The 18,425-nt window shown below is 32.9% G+C and overlaps 2 protein-coding genes across 3 annotated transcripts; one reads left to right on the top strand and one right to left on the bottom strand.

Annotated features, from left to right (window-relative positions):
• Nucleotides 1-476: 476 nt before the first annotated feature.
• Nucleotides 477-9,549, bottom strand: LOC101263779 (uncharacterized). 2 transcript variants are annotated; one of them, XM_069293644.1, is made up of 14 exons: nt 9,152-9,549; nt 7,514-7,675; nt 7,043-7,123; nt 6,639-6,782; nt 6,420-6,533; nt 6,045-6,146; nt 5,747-5,932; nt 4,336-4,425; nt 4,135-4,269; nt 3,746-3,868; nt 3,562-3,647; nt 2,875-3,487; nt 2,551-2,628; nt 477-2,040 (listed from the first exon to the last, which is right to left on the bottom strand). In XM_069293644.1, the coding sequence occupies exons 4-14, from the start codon at nt 6,780-6,782 to the stop codon at nt 997-999; spliced, it is 2,715 nt and encodes a 904-aa protein (XP_069149745.1). In that variant the 5' UTR covers nt 7,043-7,123; nt 7,514-7,675; nt 9,152-9,549; the 3' UTR covers nt 477-996. The 2 variants fall into 2 exon arrangements, with proteins under 2 accessions (XP_069149745.1, XP_004232924.1); XM_004232876.5 differs by having other exon boundaries at nt 7,058-7,123; nt 9,152-9,545.
• A 6,949-nt stretch (nt 9,550-16,498) lies between these two features.
• LOC101249431 (homeobox-leucine zipper protein ATHB-52) lies at nt 16,499-16,966 on the top strand. Its single transcript, XM_004233791.3, has one exon. The coding sequence runs from the start codon at nt 16,499-16,501 to the stop codon at nt 16,964-16,966; it is 468 nt and encodes a 155-aa protein (XP_004233839.3).
• Nucleotides 16,967-18,425: the final 1,459 nt, after the last annotated feature.

Raw genomic sequence — 18,425 nt, 5'->3', positions numbered from 1 at the left:
CTCGTGACTTGTAGTTAGTATGGAAATTTGGAAAAAAAACTGGCTAATTAATTAACAGTTTGATTGAACAAACAATTTGGAAAAATGTGTGATAATCTAGAAAGATTGGTTGTTTGATTTTCTTTTTATTTATTCACTGATTGGGAGATTATTATATTAAATTACAATTTCATAATTTGGCCTACTAAGAATTTTGAGTTCTAATTTGTGAGAGAACGTAGGCAACATATATTGTTACGTTGTGGAGAATACTGGTCAAATCCAGTCTACCCACAAGGATCGGGAATCAAATGAATACACGCAAGTGAAGATATACTTTGAATGAATCTCTCTCGTACTATTTCCGTTTAGATTCAAATTAATTTTGTCCCCAAATGCATTGCTACCACCAAAAACTCCAGCAGAATTAAATCGTAGAAAAGTTTTACTCAGCAAAGCTGTGAAAACCCCACTTATTATGACAACGAAATACAATATTAAGAAAAACATACATATGTTATAAACAACTCCAATGTTTAGTTGACAAAATCAACAGCTTACAGGATACGAAGTTGAAAAGTGGCAAAAAAAAAAAACTACCTCAGCAGGTATTCTTACACAACATGCTTGTCCTGGGATTTACATAACGTGATCCTACCAAAGTACCAACCATTAAATATCTAAAACATGGGAAGAAGAAATGAATCAAACAAACTTAAAACCTAGAGTCAGCCCGACTACGCATACTAGTAGTCTCTCCATACACCAATTTCAACTCGCACTAAGCACAGCGAACAAACAACAGAATGTCTATAAACCAGAATAGAATACACCCCAGATGGGAAAACAGTCTTAAGTTACATCAATGGTTAAGTCAGCAGCATCAGCAATTATACCAGCTTCTGTCAAAAGGTAGTGTGCTAAAGATTTCCATGTAAAATCTCCTAAGATATCAGAGTAACCTGGTGAAATTTGTTGGGGAGTTACTTCAAACCTTTCTAGGAAGCAGAGCGGAAGCTACGATTTCTGGAGAACACATTTCTCATATAAAGCTAGAATCTCCTTCTTGTTGGGATTTTTCAATTGGAGCAGTTCAGCACCAAAATTATGCTTTGTGAGCTCTTGCTTCAGTTTCTGCACCGTGTATTTAGTATAATCCTCGGTATATGTTTGTTGACTACTCGTAACATCATCTCCCCTAAACTCGGAGCCCCCATCTTCTGGACAGGTGACTGCCACGGGGCTGGTCGTACTCTTTGACCTCTTATTTCCCCTGGTTACTCTATCATTTGTGCCCATATTAAGAGCAGATTCGACGCCGGCTTCATATTCTTCTATCCTGGCACGTTTTCCATGAGAAGCAGTTCTAAGTTTGCTATCTAATGCTGTTTCATTCAGCCGAACTTTAGTTAGCTGTTGCTGAAGAAGATCCAGCTTTCCTTGTGTAGTTTGCAACTGAACTGATAGTGCTTCTGCCCTGTTGTTTGCCTCAGAACGTGCAGCACGCTCAGTTTCCAACAAACTCTCAAGGACTTGCACAGTGCTGGCTCTCTGTTCATTATTTGATTTCAGAAGTGATTCAATTTCCTTTTCCCTTTCTTCGACTCTGGCCTCCAAAGTTGTAACTTTTGACTGCGCATCAAACTCAGATGCACGGCACCTCTCTAATTCATCGGCCAAGTCATCTCTTTGCCTCTCCAAGTTTTGTATATTTCTCCCATTCCTCTCGATCTGAGCCAACCTTTCCATAGCTACTCGATGGATTTCACTCTTTTCTTTCTGGGCAGCAGCTGCTTCAACCCTTGCTTTATCAGCCAGCTCAGTCGCTCTTTTCGCCTCTCTTTCAGCTGATTTACATCTATGCTCGACTTCTTCAAATCTACTGAACTCAGACCGATACTTCTGCTCCAGATGAACTTTCTCTTGTTCCAGAATCCTAACTTCTCTTTCAAATGACAGTGCAGTAGCATTCATGCGCTCAAACCTTTCACCTAATTCCTTAATTTCATGCTTCAAGGCTGAGACCTCCAGATCATAGTTCTGTATCTTTGACTCAGCAACCTGTGTAAGGTAAAGATCTTAGTACAACCAATAGTAGAAGTACATTTTTTTAGTACGTAGAGTATGTCATTAGTACCACACTTGTGCATATATTAGGCTAACTATATGAAGTGAGATACAAAAAACAAGATCTAATGGACTAATCTTCTCATATTATAAGGAGCTATGTTAGGTATATGACAATCATCTTGCAAGGTATGCACCAGCATAGCGACAAACTATCTAAATCTGTCTATCCATGACCAATACACAAATGCCATGGCTACCAATAACTACAGAACTGAGAGACAACTTTTCATAAATCTAAGGAACAGATAGTGGATGATGGAGGTAATGACTTCTTCTGCAAGCATGTAATTTACAGGTTACTTTAAAGCAAGTTAAACATATGTCTCTCCCAACCCCCAATCTTTCTCCCATACATTTTTCTCCGTCCTGTTTTAAAAAAAGAAATCATGCACAAATCAGGTGAAGATACATGTAAACTAGTTTTGTATAGAAGACGCGCACCTTCAACTCCAAATTTAAAGTTGAAAAACGCTGCTCAGCCTGCTCAAGTTTAACTGCCTTCTCCTTAATCTCCTCTTCCTGCAGTTTCACAAAAACAGAAAATCTCAATTACTATACTGAAAAGAAAAGGCAAGAATCTCAATTATCATTTTGGAACATCAGTCAAGTCGGCTGACACAGTCCATCAAGCAAAATAAAAGAGAAACCATAACTACACGGAGTTGGGCACCATTTTGAAATTTACTGAGGTTTTAAGGTAGAGGGATGAGAAGCAAAAGAAAATGAAGCCAATAACTAGCATCAGTCTATCAAGTAGAAATTCACCTTATTAGCCAAAGTACTCGAAAATTCATCCCGTAAGGCATCCTCTCTCAATTGTGCTTGCTTGCTAGTGCGCTCTTGGACAGCTGCTGCCTTCTCAAGAGCATTCTTTGCTTCCTTGGCAGCAATGCCGTACTTGCGTTTCCACTCCTCTGCCTCCTCTTGAGCAGATTCAGCTTGCTCTTTGGCAGCATTAACCCTTGCTTCTGCAGCACTAGTTCTCGACCTAAGAATACTTATCTCTGCATTTGACTGTTCCTCTTCAGCCTTCTGTTTCGAAAGTAACTGCTCATATTTCCTTTTCCATTCCATGGACTCGATTCTAGTAGAATCTAATGTTTTTGATAAGCTGGCATATCTTTCTTCTAATAGACTATATTTACTCTGCAAATTTGCAATACGGCTTGCATAATCTTCTGCAAGCTTCTTCTTGTCACTGGTGGCATCTTCATAGCGCTTCAAGTATTCAGATTTAAACTTCTCACTAGCTTCCAGTTGTTTGTTAAGGAAGCTCATCTTATCCTCAATGGAACGACACTTCAATGCAAGTGCAGTTTTCTCTGACCCAATTTGGTCCATTTGTTTGTTGATGAGATCAACAAGTGGCCCCTCCAAGCTGCAAATTCAAAAATGAATAACATATACATTCCTAAACCGAAGTGCTCCAGTAAGAACTATGGAATAACAAACCTTTGTTGTAAGAAGACTAGTAGCTTTCTCCATTTTTCAGGACCTTGACACTTAGCTTCATATTTGGATACAGAATCATCAAGAACCTACATACAACATGGATTTACAACGTAAACAACTCATTATACAAACAATTTTAGTTTGTCTACCCAAATAGGTTTTAAAGTCTACTATAAAGACTTACTTTGAGCACAGTATCTACTTTTGCATCAGGAGCATGACAAGCTTTTCTCAGTCTAGTTTCCATGTCCTGTATCGCATTAGAACATTGTAGAGAAGACTCCCTAAAAGCATCCTTTCTAATGTCCTACATTAGAATCAGTGCAAATCAGCATATTTTTAGAGATATATCAAAGTAAAGTTAATATGCAAGCAACGGTAAAGACACAACTAAAATGTGACATGTCCAATCATTTTAAGGGTGAATTAAAGCCTTCTCCAACTATACACCTCTCTTGTGCACCTCTTTTCCTAAATATTAGGGGGAATTTAGTCGAGGAACAAGAAAGGTGGCTGGGACACTACAGTCATCAAAACAAACAAAAAAAAGGGGGCAGAAATAATAATCAAAACCTCAAATGCTTTCTTTATGAAATGTTGGAGACGTTTCTCATATTTGGTTCTGATGGATCCAGCCCCTACAGCCGTAGAATTAAATGCAGACATGGACTTCTGGATAGCATCTTCATGTGCTTCTCTTAGTGCAGCCTGCAATTACAAAAATATCAGTGATATTTTTAAATTACATTACTTGTGAAACACAGCAGTACTTACTTCCTCCGGTGGCTTAGAACGATCAAAAGAAGTCATATACATTTCAGCAGCCAAGTCATATGCTCTTTGACACTCAGCTTCCTCAACGCTCTGCCGCAGGAAAATCAGTCAACAAAATTTCATATCATGTGGAAGGTACATAAAGGATAAAAAAATGGTTACTAGCATTATGCTTCATCTGAAAACTACTTTTCACAAAATACAATTACAGATGGGAAGTCAAATAATATCCGCAAGATTTCACTGTTTTTTTACGAAGTAGTCACTAACTTTATTAATGTGGAAGAACCACTATATACAATACAAGTAGCATACCAAAAAGCATGAGAAACCCAGACCAAAACTATTCACTACTAAGCTAGTAAGTCTGCCATTTTTGTCAGTCCAATTTAACAGCAAAGGGAATAGAAAAAGACTTACTAGCAAACCAAATAAGATAGTAGAGGTAGAAAGGAAATAAACAACATGCAGTTATTAGCATCTAATAAGAGATCCCTGAAAAAAAAAGTCATCCACTTCTTCATACCGCAGAGAAGTGCAATTTTAGCCACAAAAGGAAATATAGTCACTTATTTTGTCCATTGAAGTCTGAGACAAGTCCAAGACTAGGCCAAACAACTAACTGTTGCAGGATTGGACATCTACACATCTCAGTATGCTCCCTACTTCTAAAAGCTATCAGCAAAGTGCTTCCCAGCTCAATTTTCTCACATAATTTAGAACGTTGAGCAATTCTACAATTATCCACTGGTCCCAGCATGTATTCCAAGTTCATTGTTTCTGATTTTTCGATAGTACAAATGAGTAACAAAAGAGCAAGTAATCGAGCTGCAGGAAAACAAGAAGGGCAGCCAAGATACATAAAAATCATATGGGTCATGAGCAATCTGAAGAAACAATGTTACAATGAAGGCCCATAGAGCAAGATAAGCAAATAGTTCAACTTTAGACAATGGAATTGGTGAAACTTTATATGCAAATCTATAAGAAGGAAGAAGGGCAACATGATCATAAAGATGTCATATTACCATTCTTTGTCAAAGAAAACAAACAATATTTGATTTAGATCGTAGTAGAGGAAATAAAGATGCCTCTATTAAGTGAAGGTTTAGTGGTTTCCATATGTATCAGAATTCAGTTCCTTATGACACAATATTTACCATAAGCCCGAAGAATGCATGGTCATGAAACAATATATAAAGGTCACAAGCCTCTAATACAAAATATCAATGAAGCTAGGTTACCAATCATGCACATAAAAGCATCTAAAGCAAGAATAATCGTTTTTCTCCAGTTTGTCCTCTCAGTGTCCACAACCAAATAATATATAACAACTAATACTACTGTAAATACAAAAAAGAACAACAAAAACAACAAGCAGATTGAAGAAACAAAATGTGCTAATATCTACCTGCCATGAAGATGTAATTATGGGCACTGCCCCATTGTTAAGAGCATCAACGAAGGACTGAGTTATACGGGAAAATATTGGCCCTGTCATTACAGTAGCTCCAAACTGCTTCGGTTTAGTCCTCTCAAAAACAAATCTTGTCAAAGCATCAAGACCTGCTTTAAACTCCGGCCTTAGTTTTTCTATCTGCAGGTGACGTGAAACCACAGTAAGAACTATGAAGTATTATTCCCACAATAAAACAATTAGATAGTAATTTTAATCACAGAGAATACAAGAAATAATCATTAGCACTGACAGGTATCTGGTCAAGTCGTTGGAGCTCATTCTCATTGCTCAGTGGCCGCACAAGGGTGAAGCATTCTCTGTCAGGGAAAAGAGCACGAATGGACTCCCTAATCTGCAGTCACAAGTTTAAATTTTTATCTACAATGGGAATTTTACAAAATATGAGACAAAAATAAATCACGCGCAAGTATTCTACAAGATCAGCCAGCCAGTCCTTTGGATAGAGAGAATACTCTCTTTTTTAATAAGAAAGAAAGAACTACCACCAGATCAAAAAAGGCAAAACAGAACTATCATTGAAGCCCTTAGGGTAGAGAAGATTACTCATACCAATTGAGCTTTTGTGGATAAGCAAAATAAAAGAACAATGATTTGATGTGAGTACCTCATTTTTAGCAGCTACATCTCTCCTACCACCTTGAACTGGTCGTAAAGCAAGCTCTAGGTAGTCTCGTGGTGTTATCTTGTGATTATCCTCAGTCAAGTCTAAATAGAAATCCTATTCAAAAGAAAAAAGTAATACGTGTATGCCATTTACTTATAATTCAGAAGAGAAAACCTTAAAAGAAGCTAAACTGATATTAATAAATAAATTCCAACTTACCCTGAGCAACCAAACGAAGATTGGAGAGAACTGTCCAAGCTCAGAGGCACTGGTCCTTCCTCCAGAAGCTCTAACACGTATATGCTTAGTCATTTCAGTGACGAGAGAGAGCCGATCAAGAGCAGCTTCATCAATACCACCCATCTAATCAATAAAAATATTAGGAAACTAGTCTAAATTGGATACAAAACAAACAAGAAGTCAAAAAAAGCAGATAATGAAAACAACACAAGTATATAAATCAAAAGGAGGAGGAATGTATCTTATGAGAATGTCTTTTTCTCATTAGTAATTAGTAACTACAAGAAAAAAGGCATTCCTGCAAGACACATAACCTAATCCCTTTATGATAGAATGATTATCTAGCAAGAACATCTTGTCAGAAAGAGATAGGAGATCCATGCCTGAGTAGTTCAAACCTGGTTATAAACAAACATACTCGAGAGGAGGACTGCCAAGGAGAATATCTGAGTGCTGTATGTTCCCTGTTGATCAACTAAAAGATGAATAAGGAGGAAGACATAAATAGAAGGGAGGGGGGTTGCCAGAGAAAAACTATTCCTTGAGTTCCTATTCCTTTAAAGTTTAATCAAACCCAAAATAAACAAGTTAGAAGGGAACAATTTTTTTTTTTTGAGAGTAAGAATAATACTCAGTGAGGGACAATTATGCAGAGTACTAACCCAAACAAGAAAGAAAAACAATTATTCAGAGTTGACACATAGCTGACATTTTCTTTGTCATTTAATGGAGGTGGGGGAGTAGGTAAAAGTGAATGAATCTACTATAAGGAAAAAAAGCATGGTGAATCGAAGAAAGCTGCCCGTATTTTACCAGTACAGCAATGATAAAAATATTTAAGCACAAAATCTAACCGTTTGATCATAAGCATCGATTCCTTCAGTGTCGAGCAGTAGAAGGTTGTATTCTGTTCCATCAAGAGCTGTTCTTCGTAAAGGTGCACTCCACAACCAAATGCCTTTGGTACATGGGCGATGAGTTGGTGCTACTTGAAAGCCACTGCTCCTCCCAAGAAGCTACATCAAATGGAGGAAACTCTCAGTTATCTTGATTTTGATAACTAGCAAACTCTTACGTTAAATATCTAACATCAGAAGGAAATGTCCAAAGAACGGAAGGGATTTGTTTTCCTGATAAATTTATCCATACGATAAACAAGTCTCCAAAAGAAAAACACTAGCTATCATTTTATCATGGCTTTGGCCAAGGGGTGACGACAAGCTATACTATTTCTATCAGTAAGGCTTGACAGCAGTATAAGCAAATTGTGCTTAAATAAATTAAAGGGGAAAAAAGGAACACTCTGCACAATGGAGATAAAATTTACTTTATGAGGCATTTCATAGGTGGTAGACGTTATATTTAAAAATAGAGCGGTCTAGCATTAAAAGTATAAACCTATTCTGCTGTACAAAAACCTATTCTTGAAAGATTCTATGAAATCTAGCAATGCTATTTTTGTCCTTCAGATCCTGTAGATAACACCAAAAAGCATAAACATTTGTATTTCAGCTTCTGTACAATATCTGTCTTCCCCTTAAAACATCTGACACTCCTCTCCTTCCACATGGCCTAAGAGACACATGCAGGCACCCTTCAAAACAGGAGGGTAGTTACTTAAGGCAGATCAAGCTTACTACACGAGGCAACAAATAAGGAGTTCTATACAGAAATGCACAGAAAGCCAGTCCAGTTTTTCAGGATTGGAGTGCTTGAGAACTATTAGGTCTCAACTCTCAGGTTTAAAACCAAACTTCTTCATATCAGATCAAGCCTTGATAGACAAAGCTACCTGATATATGCATCAGTAAGAGGTAGAAGGTACCTAGTGGAATTAGTTGAGCTGGACCGCAAGTTGGGCCGGATACACGGTTCTAAAAGAACAGTTTAGAAAACTCCAGCTTGAACGCTCTGTTGCATAGTTCCTTATTTATCTGGTCAAATTTTTTTATGAGTATTCTATTAGTGTGCTTCAGATTCTCCATCTTGTTTTTGGTCATCTACAATGAACATCCTAGTTGATACAGCTGACATGTTAAATCCTCTCATTGTTGGTCAATATCTTTCTGGAACCTTGGCAAATAATTAGACACCCAAAAAACAAACTTTTTCCATCTGCAGTCTCATAACTACAAACTCGCCCTACCTTTAATCTCTAACATGACATTTGCAAACCACTTACCTACACATAGTTTCCCAACTTCTGCAATTCATTATTCAGGAAAGTTCTCGTCCTAATTCACCCAAGCTATTTTTGTTGCTGCTTAGTTCCTTAGTATTTACCACCTATTCTGTTTCTCATTCCAAAGCATGTGCTTTATTAAATTAGTTTATCTGAACAATTATGTTGCTATTACTAGGTCACAAAGTCTCATTTCAAATTAAAAACTACAATACCGGCGAGCATTAACCCTTATAATGAAGTATTGACACCATAAAGATAACCTAAGAATAAAAAAACTTGCTTTACTGAAATTTAAAATTATACTCACCTGGTTTAATATAAAGCTCTTTCCTTGACGAGCGCGACCGCAAACGGAGACAACGCCAACTGGCTCCTTGACAAGCTGAAGTACCGCTAGGGCTTCGGGATCGATCTGGAACTTCCCTTTCTCATCGCAATACACAAAACGTATCGGCCTCGCTGGTCCCGAAGCAACATTGACAGAGGAGCGCTTAGGAGGCGATGGAGAAGGCGAGGACGAGGGAGACGGCGACGGCGACGGCGACGGCGACGGAGAATCTTGCTGCGGCGAGCCTCTGCCGAAAAACCTCAACATATTCTCACACACTGGCGGTGTTACTTTACGCGAAACAAAAAGAGAGAGGAATTTCGAATTTATGTGGAGTCCTTTTTTCTTTTATATGTAAATAGAAAAGAGGGAAAAAACGGCAATTAAGAGACATGGAAGGCTTTATAGTGTGTTCCAGCGTTTGGCTATTGAGAAGACTAATTTAATTTACATCTTTACCCTTCGCAATGGAAAACGAGTGTCCGTACCGAAATGTAGTTATGGGTTTTTCTGGAATGGCAAAATAGTCTTTTCATTCTTTTTCCTAATTACCAAAGCCGGATTTGGAAATTAACGAATGTTTGATTAATCATTTGAACATATGTGTTAATAATCACAAAAAAAAAAAAAAAAAATTGAAAGTGTATGGTAAAAATATTTTATTATATGTGGTCAATTGATACCCAATCGTTACATCACCAAACTGGTTTTGTGATTCTAATGTGTGATTTTTTAGATTGTTTATTTTTTGCATCAGTAATTCATCCACTCTCCGGATCAGCGGCGAACCTATCTTAGAGTTAAGATTCATTCGACGAAAAATTATACTATTTATATATGATTAAAATAAATTTTTAAATATATATAATAAATATTGAACCCTCTTATACTACATTGTATGTCTATTTTCAGATTTTATTAAGAAGTTTGCATCGTCACTACTGCTCTGGAGGGGTACAACTAATTATCTATTATGATATTTTTGTGTGTGAAAAAAACAATGAAATAATTGTATAGAATGATGGCAAACTAATAATACAAAATAAATATAGTAGCTACCGTTGGATTTATTTGTGTTTCATAACAAATTGTTTGTCAGTCACTCTCTCCCTCGTATTCTCGCTTGCCACTCTCCCTCTCTCGCTAGCTTCTCGTCACTCGCCTCTCTCGTTTTATACAATATAATTGTATAAATTGTGTTTCTAATTGTATAAAGCGAGAGAAAATTGTATTTACACATGCAAGTACATATAATTATAATTATACAATAAAAATACTCCCATGCCCAAGTTTCTTTTGTCTTTCTCTCTTTCCGTTTTATACAAATTCAAATTATATATAATTTCACTCTTTCTCATTTTATACAATTCGATTCAATTGTATATTCCTTGCCCAAGTCTCTTTTGCCTTTCTCTCTTTCTCATTTTGTACAAATTCAAATTACATATAATCGTCCTACACACATATAATTATACAATTCGTTTTATACACTTTGTTTTATACAATTCTCTACCTAAGTCTATTTCTCTTTTTTGTTTTATACAATTTGCTTCAATTGTATATGTATAGCGAATTATACATATATATGTTTGCTATGGAACGCAATTATGCAAACTTTGTTATAGCATACAAATATGAATTTTATGTTTGCTATATGTGAAAGTTGCCCAAAAACAATTTAATTTTCTGAATTATATTCTAATATTATTTCTACTGCCAACTTATGTTGAGGATGAGTTAAATTTTTATTGGGCTAGCCACCAGGTTTGGGCCTCTGCTGTATTATTGGCCCAGTTAGTTAAGTCCAAATAGTTTTTGGCAGAAATTTTCATATTAGTAGAATGGGAAAATTTTATCAATTTTGAACATCGATCAAATTTTGATATGTTATATAATATTTAGATCCATTTAATTTTGTATTAATCCAACTTTGAATAAGGATAGACATGGTATGATATATTCTGAAATATTGTATTATATAAAAAATTTTAATATCATGGTTTAGATATTATAGTGTTTGGCGTGGTATATGGCATATATTTTAATTCTTTTTGGTATTCAGTATGGTATTTGGTATTCAAATATAATATACTGAAATACTGAATACCACACCAAAGTATATAGTTACATATACATTGTTAAAATAATAACAAATATGCTACCTAGTCTCAGTATAAACTAAATGTTTAGAAGTTAAAACTTTGACTATTCTATTTTGATTGAAATGTGTTAAATTGTAATGGATTAACAAAAAGAGTAGTTTGTACTTTATTTTGCATAGATGTGTAATGTGTTAGTATGATACAACTGAATTTTTTATTTAATTGTTCAATTCATGATATTCTATTACACGTGTATATATTAGTCAAAGTTGAACAAATTATAATTACCAAATTTATCATACAGTAAAATACCAAAACTAAACTTTAATATTCTAAACCATACCAAATTAAATTAATATGATAATAATACAACGTTTTAAAATCGAATATTAAAACCATATCAAATGTTTTCGATATTCACATGCAAGGGGGAGAAAAATGACAGTCTTATCTTTGTTCTTTTTAACATATTAATATTTTCACTTTAATTCAATATTTATTAATCACTTCCAAGTTAAGCTAAAACGACTAGGATTATCATTATCTTTTTTCCTATTGGAGTTTCTGTCATGATAGGGAGTAGGTTGGTGTTTTTAAAAATCAAAAGCACACTGCTTACATTAAACAAACTAGCTACATATAAACAACATATATATTCAATGTACGTAATTCCATAAATAAAAAATCTAGAGAGAACAAGATGTATGCATATATTATGTCTATCTTTAAAGAAATAGTTTTTAATAGACGTAAATAAATTAACAGATAGTGCTAGTTAAGGAAATATATACCAAAAAAATACTTTTGAATTTAATTATTTTATATGTTTTTAAGTCAAAATAAATTATAATTTTATAGTGTTTGAATATAACAAAAAAATATTTTAAAACATTATTTTAAAACCAGAATTACAATAGGTCAAAAATCATAAGTCAAAGATCTTTACTATTAACACTTAACTTATAAGCTAAGTTATAAACTCATTCAAATGGGCTTTAAAATAGTTTTTGAGAATTGAGGTTAAATTGATACAACTTCGTCGGCAGAAAATGACCTTTAATTTATTGTCTAGAATAGTGAAGATCTAGAATTATTATTATTGTTTAATAATAACAAAACTTAATCAAAAATAATTAAAACACATGGAATTAGTGGAAACATATACCACATATATAATAAGTACAAAGGTTAAAGTTAAATTCAAATTAACGTTAATCCAAAAATTTGGATAATTGGAAATCCAGCAAGATATGTGGACATGAAAGTGGACCCATAGGAATTAATCATTTGATTGTAAGAGTAATTATATATATTGATAGCGTAAAAGGGTATTAACATAATTTAATTTATTATAATAACATAAATCTTATTTTTATTGAGTTAATTATAATGAATCAAGTTATAATAAAATTTTACTTGTAATAATAACCTTATAATTATTTTAGTCGTGTAACTATTATTTTTACACCGTTTATGCATAAAACATAAATTATTTAGGCAGAAAAAAAAAGTATAGTATTAAGAGAGCGCTTTGCCCACGACAATTATAGCATATGTAATTTGAAACATAAATATTTTTGTCCTCCAATTTCCAAATGCTCTCAAAAATATACTTTTACGAAAGAAAAACTTAGAATGACAGAATAAAGTGTGACATGATATGTTAATTTTAATGTCAATAGAAGTGACACAATAAGAGGTAATACACTGAAGATGAAAAATATTTTTTAACTTTTCCTGTTTAATTTAGTTGATCTAAATTTTAAAATAAAAAATTTAGGAAAATTAATTCCTTTAAGAGAAATTTAAAAACTTTTTTATGATAATTAGGCGTAACAATTTTTTTTAGTTACCATCCCTCGTTTTCCCTTTGCCCTACTTTTGTAGTTTATAACATTTGTCTAGATTAAATGAAAATTACTTTTTTTTATTTAAAAAAAATATTTTATGTAAAAATTATTTTTTTTCATATCAAACACATTTATTTATTTACAAAAATTCATATAATGGCTTCAAATATTTATGGGTCTCTATTTTGGTCTACTTGTTGTTTTTTTTGAAGTCCCTACCAAGTACTAATACTTTGAATTGAAATAGATCAAGTTGTGAGAAGGGGCATGAATATAAATGAATAGGGTTTCAACATTCATGCACTTTCCAGAAAAAGCCAATTACTCAAGATTGGATATATATGTGTGTGCAACCTTCAAAAATATTTAAAAAATCATTTTTTTTAAGAAAAGGATTAATTAACTTAATTTTATAGTAGGGAAGATATCTTATAATATCGTCGATCAATATAACTTAATTTGCTGTAGCATACTTCTTATTTTATGATATTATTTTTGAGAAAATTATATATAATAACAAATTAATAATCTAAAATAAATAAAGTAGCTAGGGTTTAATTTAATTGTGCTCCATAGCAAACGTTTGCAAAAAATTGTCAGGCGCCTCTCCTCCAAATATCTCGCTCGCCACTCTCCTCCAATTTCTCACTCGCTTTCTCACTTTTTATACAAACACAAGTGTATAAAATTTCCAATTGTATAAAACAGAAAAAATTGTATAAATATATATATATTTGTTCTCCTCTCTTCCAGATCTCGCTCGCCACTATCTCAAATCTCGCTCGCCACCCTCGCCTTTCTCACTTATACAAACAGAAGCGAAATGTATAAATTGTGTTTCTGTTTGTATAAAGCGTGAGAAAATTGTATATACACATGCAAGTACATATATTTTTGTCCTATAAACTTATAATTATACAATAAATTGTGTTTCCTTGTCAAGTCTCTTTTGTTTTTCTCTCTTTATCATTTTGTACAAATTCAAATTGTACATAATCGTTTTATACACTTATAATAATACAATTCGTTTTATATACTTCATTTTTGTTCTCTGCCCAAAGTGTCTTTCTCTTTCTTGTTTTATATACTTCATTTTATACAATTTGCTTCAACTGTATATGTATAACGAATTATACAGTTTCTATGTTTGCTATGGAGCACAATTATGCAAACTTTGTTATAGCATACAAATATGAATTTTTTATTTGATATATGTAAAAGTTGCCCATTATTTTTCAGGTGATCTGATATATATATATATATATATATATGGACAATTACAGAAATTTCTCAAAACGGATACAATAATATAAGCAATGATATATTAATTCAATGCGCGAGATACATTAATTTGATGTGTGAGATACACTAATCTGATGCACGAGGTATATTTTATACATGATACACTATTATGATACGCAAGATATTTTAATTTGATGCATGAGATACACTAATTAATCTGATGTGCAAGATACACTAATCTGATGTGCTAGGTACATTTTATACATGATATACTAATTTGATGCGTGAGATACACTAATTTAATACGTGAGATACATTGATATAATGCATGAAAATATGAAATTTCAAAAATTTATAAAATTCACAAGGGATAATAATAATAAGTATATTATAATATGAAATTTCCATAATTAATCGCAAATGGTGGACATATGGATATTAAACTCTTTTTTAAAGGTACCATGTTGTCATACAAAAATGCCAAATATGTAATACCCCAGTAGTACAGGTGAAAATTAAGTATAGATATGGCATTTAACTAGCCATTGTAAAGTGGGGCTAGTATTGCCCTCCTTCCTAACGACATATTCTTTCGAACTTTATATCAATCAAATAATAGATTATAGAAATAGCTATTTTCCCTACCCCAAAGATTATAGAGTACGAAAGTGGACCAATAGTAATATTGTCAAGTTAAATTGAACAATTAACTTTTTATATCAAATCTGACATGATAATCTGATAAATGAAATAATTAAAACTTAAAAGTTTCATGAATCTCGTATGTTGATCGAAGTTACGATAATATCATTGAATCCTAATTTGTCAGACTTGATCATTAAATTTCACAAATAATGGCATATTGAATTTTATCGATAATATAAAAGTATCATTTACATTATTAGAATGTTAAATATATATACATTAACTTAAATTCATTTGCTTTTATTTTTTTTCCTCTATGTTTTGTGTGGGGAGGGAGATGGTTTAATTTGTGGGTCTGGCCTAGATTAAATGTGTAGTTTAGATGTCATTATAGCTTATCTAAAGGATCAAAGTCATCAAAAACAAGATTTAATCAGAGTACAAGGGTAGTTAATTAACAATTGTGTTAATTATACTAAACATTCATAATAACTCGATTTCGAATAAACTTTTTTATGTTTTTCTTTTTAACTATATCATGAAAATCCTAGACTCACTCCCCCACCCCCACCCCAACCAAATTTGACTCCTCTATTATCTCTAGTGGTGGTAGCACCTTGTCAAGTCTTTTTAATAATAATAGTCATTACTACTACGTTGTAATTGTGATAATATTATGTATAAAAAGTCAAATAAGTACTAAAGTCACTAGGAAGTTGTATGCTTCTCTTTTGTACTTCTTAAAACTTTTGAAATCATTGAAGTTGGTAAGCAAACGTATACTTCCCAAATTTATGTATGATTTTTTTAGTGTTTGTGGCAATGGTCGAAGATCTACACTATGTTTGTTTTATTGCTTCCATCAATTTAGAACCACTTATATATGTAGTGCGAGAATTTTCTATATATTGATAGATATATAGATATAGAATATTCTATTTTGATCACAATGGTATACATAATTTTGAAATATCACAACTATTTACTTTAATTATAGTAATATAATTTGTGAGTCTGTAACTTATTTGAGATTGTGATGTGTGGATGTCTTCGATTACGCTTTACACCTAAGGACTTTGGATCTAGAAAATTTGATTGAGAGTTAAGACAATAAACAAAATCAAAACTTAATGAATAATTAGAGATTTAAATTTATATGTGTGATATGATTTTAATTTGATTAAAAAGACTTTATGTCAATATCCTATCATAAGTAGACCACACCCACGTGATGACCTCGTGTATACATGAAAACGATATATTGCCCAACTTTCTTCTAGTTAGCTCCTATTAGTAATGAAAGTGAACTATATATGGGAGCCTAATTCCTAATCATTTTCTTCCCCTTATATATGATTCCCAAATTGTTGAATTTTTCATAAAACTTTCTATTATATTATATTATACTAATCAAAATGGATTTCTTGAGTTGTCAAACTCAAAAAATTCATTTAAAATGTCACAAGAAAAGACTCAACCAAGATCAAATGAGGCTCTTAGAGATTAGCTTCAGCTCGAATAACAAGCTTGATTCCGATAGAAAATTTCAACTTGCCCAAGAACTAGGGTTGCCACCTAGGCAAATCGCAATATGGTATCAAAACAAGCGAGCACGATGGAAAAGTCAAAGCCTTGAGGTTGACTATAAGACCTTGCAACAAAGACTAGATAATGCCCTTGAGGATAATGAGAAGTTGAAATTGGAAGTTGAGAGGCTAAGAAAAGAGCTAAACAAAAATCAAGAAGTGTTGTTGGGATTCAACACCACAACTACTAATAATTATTCATCAATTTCAAGTTCTTGTGATGAAGTTGGGAGTACTTCATGTTTGCAACTTCATGATCAATCCAAGCATAATCATCTTGATAAGGATTTTTATGCTTGTTTAATTGGTGATGAAGGTCACTTTGGGACACATGATGGGCATAATTTCTTTGCTTCATCTTTGTCTTGATAAGCTACATATGTATATGGTAACTAATTAAGTCCAAAAACTGAAGGATGTTTATCACTTTATGTGAAATGTAGTTGTGTTTTCTTCTTATATAATATTTTTAAGAAACTTTTTTCATATTTAATTTATTACCCTTTTTTCTTGTACATACAAAAAAAAAAAATTTGAGTTGGACAAAACAAACAATTATGGCTAAAGAGTTTCATATTATCTTGAATGTTGATGATTCTATTTCTGGATGAAATGAGCTCTATATCTATTATGGACTTGTAAACACATATTTGACTATAAATTAATTGCGTGTTACTTTTTTATTTATATATGAAATAAATAATGAAGCTCCTAAAGTTACTCATACCTAGATTCATGATGGTTTAATTTCATTCAATTTTTTAGGTTGTTCTCAAAATATTTTTTTTCATGGAGAAAAATTCTTTTAAAAAAATGTGATTTGAAAAAAAAAGATTTTATTCATTAAAAATGTGGTAATTGAAACACTCCCTCCGTCCTTATAATTAGAAGGGAAAATTGTATACAATAGCAAACTAATAACCTAAACTAAATGGGGTAGCTAGGGTTTGATTTAATTGTGCTCCACAGTAAACGTTGCAAAAAATTGTCAGGCGTCTCGCTTGCCACTCTCCTCCAATCTCTCGCTTTCCTTACTTTTTATACAAATACAGGTGTATAAAAATTGTTTCTAATTGTATAAAACAGAGAAAATTGTATAAATATTCTCTCTCTCCCCTCTTACAGATCTCGCTCGCCACTCTCCCAGATCTCGCTCGCCACTCTCCCAGATCTCGCTCGCCACTCTCCCAGATCTCGCTCACTTATACAAACAGAAGCGAAATGTATAAATTGCGTTTCTGTTTATATAAAGCGTGATAAAATTGTATATACACATGCAAGTACATATATTTTCGTCCTATACACTTATAATTATAGAATAAAAATACTCCCCTGCCCAGTTTCTTTTACTTTTCTCTCTTTCGTTTTATACAATTCGATTCAATTGTATATTCCTTGTCAAGTATCTTTTGTCTTTCTCTCTTTCTCATTTTATATAAATTGAAATTGTATATAATCGTTCTATACACTCATGATAATACAATTCAGTTTTATACAGTTCTCTGCCCAAGTGTCTTTCTCTTTCTTGTTTTATACACTTCGTTTTATACAAGTTGTTTCAACTGTATATGTATAGCGAATTATACAGTTTCTACGTTTGCTATGGAGCGCAATTATGCAAACTTTGCTATAGCATACAAATATGAATTTTTTATTTACTATACGTGGAAGTTACCTTAATTAGAACTCTAAAAAGTAACATTGGGCCATTATTTGCTAATGGGCCTAGGAACTCTTTTTCCTATTCGTTTTTTTTTTTTTTTTTTGGAATAGCTATTATTCTTTGTTTAACGATTTTCTTTTGTTGAATACGCTGGTTAATTATTGA

The sequence above is a fragment of the Solanum lycopersicum genome, chromosome 2, assembly GCF_036512215.1.
Source record: "Solanum lycopersicum chromosome 2, SLM_r2.1".
NCBI lineage: Eukaryota > Viridiplantae > Streptophyta > Magnoliopsida > Solanales > Solanaceae > Solanum > Solanum lycopersicum.
The sequence above is the reverse complement of the archived record's forward strand: the minus strand, read 5'-3'. Positions and strand labels throughout refer to the sequence as shown.

Coding starts and splice junctions, on each gene's coding strand:
- LOC101263779 (XM_004232876.5), bottom strand. CDS start 9,439: ATGTTGAGGTTTTTCGGCAGAGGCTCGCCGCAGCAAGATTCTCCGTCG. Junction 7,676..9,151: donor AGAGCTTTATATTAAACCAG/GTGAGTATAATT, acceptor CATTTGATGTAG/CTTCTTGGGAGGAGCAGTGG. Junction 6,147..6,419: donor ATGTAGCTGCTAAAAATGAG/GTACTCACATCA, acceptor TTGTGACTGCAG/ATTAGGGAGTCCATTCGTGC.
- LOC101249431 (XM_004233791.3), top strand. CDS start 16,499: ATGAGGCTCTTAGAGATTAGCTTCAGCTCGAATAACAAGCTTGATTCC.